At 49.3% G+C, this 6,771-nt stretch overlaps 1 protein-coding gene across 2 annotated transcripts in view; it reads left to right on the top strand.

The window, feature by feature from the left end:
• The window catches only part of SLC6A8 (solute carrier family 6 member 8), a 72,009-nt gene that overhangs the window by 63,914 nt on the left and 1,324 nt on the right, over positions 1-6,771 (top strand). For both annotated transcript variants that reach the window (XM_018573276.1, XM_018573275.1), the window contains exons 10-12: positions 354-456; positions 2,571-2,671; positions 5,277-5,447. In XM_018573276.1, the coding sequence (XP_018428778.1) occupies positions 354-456; positions 2,571-2,671; positions 5,277-5,447 (375 nt within the window). The remainder of the gene's footprint in view (positions 1-353; positions 457-2,570; positions 2,672-5,276; positions 5,448-6,771) is intronic.

Here is a 6,771-nt window from a genome sequence, read left to right as displayed (position 1 = left end):
CCATGCTCCCTCATCACTCGTGACGAGAGAGCATGGAGCCGACTTCCCGGGCCAATTTAGGAAGCCGGGCAGCGTGTAATGACGTGCTGCCCGGCTTCCTGATTGGTCGGGAAACTGGCCAATCAGGAAGCTGGGCGCAGTGTAATGACGCAGCACCCGGCTTTCTGATTGGCTCAGAAGCCGGCTTCATGCTCGCTCATCATCGCATGACGAGGGAGCATGGAGCCGGCTTCCCGGCCAATCAGGATGCAGGGGCGCCGCGTCGTTACACGGCGCCCGGCTTCCATGATTGGCCAGCAAGCCGACTAATGTGTAATACACAGACTATGTCACGTATGTATTTCTCTCCGCAGGGTGGGATGTACGTCTTCCAGCTGTTTGATTATTATTCCGCCAGTGGGATGACCCTCTTGTGGCAGACGTTTTGGCAGTGCGTGGTCATCGCTTGGGTGTACGGTAAGTCCGTGGACGTCCTGCTAAGGATCCAATGTTGGCCAAACAATTAACTCCTCTTTGTTCCGGATGAAGAAATAATACCTGTTCGCTATTTATCGTCTTTCTGTCTATTTATACCTATTTTGGTGTCAATACATTTTTAACCCCTTCCACCGACTCCCTGGCGGCCCTCTAAAGGGATATGGGGGTCAGGGGAGGGCTGTCTGTCCAGCAGCTGATCACTGTGATTGGCTGTCACAGGTGTCACATGATTTGGAGCTCATCCCACTGGCTCACAGTTGTCAACCATGGGTGATAGCTCGGTCACTGTGCTGGACTTGCGCTTGTATTAAGGCCCCCCACCGGGGTGCACATATAGGCGATGCCGGTGTGATGGTGTTAAAGTGTATGTCTAGGTTCATTCCTGCAATACATACACATCTTCCCGTGTTGCATCCAGGGCCGGATTTCCCACAAGGCCAACCAAGGCCCGGCCTTGGGGCAGCAGGGAGTAGAGGGGCGGCAGGTGTGTGGAATTCCTATCTCCCAATGCCCGTGACACGCAGTTTCGGGCGCCGGGCGGGTAGTTGTTGTCTACATTTAGTCCGGCTTTGGGCAAGCAGAGCTAAATGTACAGCGGGGGAAGCCGCCGCTTGTTTTGCACAAGTGCTTCCCGGCGATGTGGCCGAGATCACTTGTATGCAGCCTGCAGGTCTGTGGCAAGGAGGGGGTTGCATTGAGGAACCTGGCATTGGGCAGCAGAGAGAGTAAATCCGGCCCTGGCTGCATCTACATGGAGCCTCTAATATCAGTCCTGGGTGGAGAATGCTCAGGTCAGGACAAGCGGAACAATAAAACTGGAAGGCCCGAATGGACTGGACAACGAGCACGCGGTTAATGTGATGGCGGAAACACTTTCCGATCCAAGTCACATGGATCCCTGCGGTCACAGAGTCTCGTGGAGTTTAATCATTCGGCTTTGTCCTGACACACGAGGCCGCAGTGACTCATTCACATTTCTGCAGAAGCAGCTAATTGGATTTTTATCCGTCGCACGATCGCAGTTTCGGATTTGCTGGTAGAAAGAGCCAATTTACAATGAAGGATGAGAGACCTCTGCAGGCGACACTCGGTATTACACCATACTGCACATTGTTTTCCAGCATGTCGGTCTGTTTTACGTCTAAGCCAGGGACGTGCGGTCAGGGGAGGGGGCGGAGCCTCACCTAGTATTGCCGTGTGACCTGTCATGGACGGAGCGCTGGATGTTAATTACAGGCGGCGCTGCATCCGGCTTTTGACAGGAAGTTAGGTTACACAGCAGCAGGCGGTCATTACCCGCCCCTGGCTTCATGATTGGTCAGAAAGCTGGCTCCATGCTCCCTCGCCGCCTGGTGATGAGGGACGATGGAGCCGGCTTACCGGCCAATCAGGAAGCCGGGGCGCCGCGTAACGACTCGCTACCCAGCTTCCTGATCGGTAGAGAAGCTGGCCAATCAGGAAGCCAGGCGGCAAGTCATTACTTGCCCCCTGGCCACCTGATTGTCCAGAAAGCTGTCTCCGTGCTTCCTCGTTACCTGGTGAAGAGGGAGCATGGGAGGGAGCGTGGAGACGGCTTCCGTGCTGATCGGGAAGCCGGGTGGCGAATCATTACACGCCGCCTGGCTTCCTGAATGGGACTTCCGGTATCGATAATTGGTATCGGCGAGTACCGGAAAAAAATGATCGGTACTCGGTACCAAAATACCGGTACCGGTGGGTCCCTAATTTAAACCATTCCCCATCCAAAGCGAAACAAACACGCTTTGGCTTCAGCCGTCATACCCTCTCAGTGCTCCACAGACCCTCCATCAGCCGGTGAGGGAGCCGGTGAGCGTTGGCTGCAATCCCGAGCGTGCGCTCCGAGGCCCAAGACGCTCAATATAGCTTTGTCCTTGGAGCTGCCGACATGCCGCGGAGCGTCTCCCACAATGCTTTGCAAAGGCCGGGCACTCGTCACACTCACTGCGCTCAATCTGCTGCACAATAAAACAGCTCATCCGTGTAATGCATTCCCATATTTCAGACATGGAATACGCAGGTGCCAGCCAGTGACATTTTGTTTTCTGTCTCCTCCCCCCTCCCCCCCCCTGCAGGTGCCGATAGGTTTATGGATGATATTGCTCGTATGATTGGGTACCGGCCCTTCCCTTGGATGAAGTGGTGCTGGTTGTTTATCACGCCCTTCGTCTGCATGGTAAGATATCGCATTGTTTCCGCAAACTTGTTTTGCAACATGGCAAAACCATAAGAAAGAGAACCTGTCACCAATAGTCATTTGTCATGAGCTGTATCCCCACTCTGGAGTCGTACGGACGGCAGACGTTGACACTTTCACCTCGATCATTGTATTCTCTCCCTGTCATGGCGGACTATCGGACACGAGAGTTTCTCAGAGGCGCGGAAAGGAATCTCTTGCCGTGCTTTACAATAGACGGAACCGGATCGGAGTCCGGAGGTAGCCCGTTAGTTTATGGTTAGGCAGCTCAATGCTCATTCTCCATTGGGAGATACCAGACGCAGCTCAGGGATTGGACAGGAGGGGAGAGCGCCAGACCGAGTCAGATTTCAGAGTTCATGATAAAGTTTATTGATTATGGTAATCGCACAGCCAACGCGTTTCGGTGGCAGACACTCCCCTTTCTCAGGTCTTCGAGCTGGATTCTAGAATTCATGGAGCAATAGCTCATTAAATGGATCTCAGTGTGAGATATGGGTCATAGACAGAGTACAGGTGACAGACTAACTTACCCTAACACTTACCCAACCCTAACACTTACCCAACCCTATCACTTACCCAGCACTTACCCAACCCCAACACTTACCCAACCCTAACACTTACCCAACCCTAACACTTACCCAACCCTAACACTTACCCAACCCTATCACTTACCCAACCCTAACACTTACCCAACCCTTACCCAACCCTTACCCAACCCTGACACTTACCCAACCCTGACACTTACCCAACCATATCACTTACCCAACCCTAACACTTACCCAACAATGACACTTACCCAACCCTTACCCAACCCCAACACTTACCCAACCCCAACACTTACCCAACTCTATCACTTACCCAACTCTATCACTTACCCAACTCTATCACTTACCCAACCCTATCACTTACCCAACCCTAACACTTACCCAACAATGACACTTACCCAACCCCAACACTTACCCAACCCCAAAACTTACCCAACCCTATCACTTACCCAACCCTAACACTTACCCAACCCTTATACTTACCCAACCCTAACACTTACCCAACCCTAACACTTACCCAACAATGACACTTACCCAACCCTATCACTTATCCAACCCTAACACTTACCCAACCCTATCACTTACCCAACCCTATCACTTACCCAACCCTAACACTTACCCAACCCTATCACTTACCCAACCCTATCACATACCCAACCCTATCACTTACCCAACCCTAACACTTACCCAACCCTGACACTTACCCAACCCTGACACTTACCCAACCCTGACACTTACCCAACCCTGACACTTACCCAACCCTGACACTTACCCAACCCTGACACTTACCCAACCCTGACACTTACCCAACCCTGACACTTACCCAACCCTGACACTTACCCAACCCTAACACATACCCAACCCTAACACATTTAATTTTGGGCAATATTTAATATTTTTCAATCTGTAGGTCCATTAGAACAACACCCGGTGGTCCTTTCATGAAGTGAACAATCTAGGACAACATCTAGGAGCTGAACTGGAAAGGGATCTGAATGGGAGAATGTTTCCAGTTCAGCGATGTTGTCTTAGATTGTTCACTTCTCCGGCCTTCTCCAAACTCTTCACCCTTTAGTGCATAACCCTGTGAGTGTTATCCATACAGGGTTCAGATCTACTTCAATCTTAAGCCTAAAATGTAACCTATTCACCACTAACGCTAACCTAACTCTTAACTAGGAATGAGCCCAGGTTCAGACCAAACCCAGTCCAAACCAGAGCTCCTCTGAACATGTAAGGAAACTCTTTCCCCTCCCGCAATCAGCTGTGGCCAGGCAATTCATGTCAGCAATGGGGCAAGATGCAGTGACATCGTTGACCTGAAATGGCTATACATGGTAAATTTCTTTGACCTAATATGGCCATGTGGTCATAAGGTAAATGACGTCAGCACAAGCATCCCACCCCTTTGTTCATGGTCAGCTGCAGGCTGGGGAATGCCCCAACCCACAGCTGACTGGGCAGGAGGCCCGTGTAGCTATCACGCTTGGAGGAGCTCAGGTTCACACCAGGTTATGTCTCTACTACCCTACTCTGAACTGAACACTTAAACTTAATTTACCCCTAAAGGACCGTACCTTCCTTATCTACACAGCCAAGCCCCAACTACCATACTGGCACCCTACTATGTTCAAGGGTGTTGTACATAAAGTTTGACAGATTTTATTAAAGAAACATAAAAAAAATAGATACAAGTTCATTCAGTAGTCCTTGATGGTGACTAAAGTTTTCCACAAGTTAGATTAGCTGCACACATGCCTCCAGCTCTTCATGTTAGTCTGGCGACACAGGTTCAGTTGGAGCAACCCAAATGCGTCTCCTCTGCAAACGTGGCCAATGATGGTCCGTGGGCATTGTGGACATTTATAGAGCCTCCAGGAATGGAAGACGAGAGGGGATTATAAAAAGAAGAGGAGGCTTTCCGAAAAGGCTGGGCGTAGTCTTGGGTTTTGGCTGCTGTGGCATGTACTGTATGCAGAGAGACGTTAAACATTTCATAGAGGATTGTAACCGTTGACCTAAATTCTTCTACACAGGCAATCTTTATCTTCAACCTAGTGAACTACAAGCCTTTGACCTACAACAAGACGTACATATACCCATGGTGGGGTGAAGCTATCGGCTGGTGCTTTGCTATGTCCTCCATGCTATGTGTCCCTGTGACCTTCCTCTATAAAATAACACGTGCCAAGGGGACGCTGAAAGAGGTATGTGACATGCTGATCATTGTACTTAATCAGATCAATAAGGGCAATACATAGTTACATACGGTAGTATTTGAGGTTAAATAAAGACACAGGTCCATCAAGTTCAACCCATTGCGTGTATGCATGCCATTCAGATTTGGAAGTGTAATCAAATGTAATGCATACTTAGAACAAAAGAGGTCCAACATGCCCTTTCCTGAGCTCTCCAATCAGCAGGTAGCATGAGCTTTTCTGGTTGCAGAGCTTGGGTCTGGCTTAGTAAGGGACGTGTTGGACCTCTGCTGAGAGACCACGGCTTCCAGACACGGTCGTTCTCAGCAGCACGCTGACAGAGGACAGGCTTTTCTGCTCATGCTGTGGCTGCTTTTCTAAAGAAAACAAACTCTATGACATTGAAGACCTTTTGCTTTGAGAAGATTTAAACTGAAAGCTCATTTGGGTTTTAAGGAAATGGAAGTAACATGGAGGCCGCCTTTGCTGACCTTCTGCTGAAATCGCTAGCCGTTATGGCCTTTATGGCCAGTCTTTAGTGGTTGCCTGTAGGGCTGCAGCTAACGATTATTTTCATAATCGATTAGTTGGCCGATTATTAATCGGATTTAAAAAAAAAAAAAAGGCTCCTGTGATTGACGACTAGTTTGTGTTAAGATTGTAGTCCATCACGGGAGCAGGCTTGGCGCGGTGGAAGTAAAAAAAAAAGTGTGGTGTGCAATATAGTACATTATACAGCGGCGCAGTGCAGAATACCAGCAGCTATAGAGGAATGTAGCAATAGTACATTATACTATAATGTACTATTGCTGGGATTTGTAGTCCTCTGTAGCTGGTGGTATTCTGCATTGCGCTGTATATAATGTATTATTGCTGGGATTTGTAGTCCTCTATAGCTGGTGGTATTCTCCATTGCGCTGTATAATGATTTATACTGCGCAATGCAGATTACCACTGACCAGTTATAGAGGAACAAATCCCAGCAAAAATACATTATACAGCGCAATGGAGAATACCACCAGCTATAGAGGAACAACAAGTCCCAGCAATAATACATTATACCGGGTGTTTAATATATTATTGCTGGGATTTGTTGTTCCTCTATAGCTGGTGTTGTTCTACAGTGTGCCGCTTTTTTTTAAAAAAAACAGGAAACATTAAAACTGGTCTCCCTTACCTGTTTCTGAACCCTTGTAAGTCGCGGCGGCGAGCTTTGCGGGCGTGTGTCCGGCTTGTGTGGTGGGAGTGGCATACGTGGCATACGTGGCGTGGTCGTGGCGTCCGGGGTGCGCGTAGCGTAACTCGTACCTGTTCCACCATAGCACCCCTGTTC

This window comes from Nanorana parkeri, unplaced genomic scaffold (assembly GCF_000935625.1).
Source record: "Nanorana parkeri isolate BGI_ZX_2015 unplaced genomic scaffold, ASM93562v1 scaffold2312, whole genome shotgun sequence".
NCBI classification, from domain to species: Eukaryota; Metazoa; Chordata; class Amphibia; order Anura; family Dicroglossidae; genus Nanorana; species Nanorana parkeri.
The sequence above is the reverse complement of the archived record's forward strand: the minus strand, read 5'-3'. Positions and strand labels throughout refer to the sequence as shown.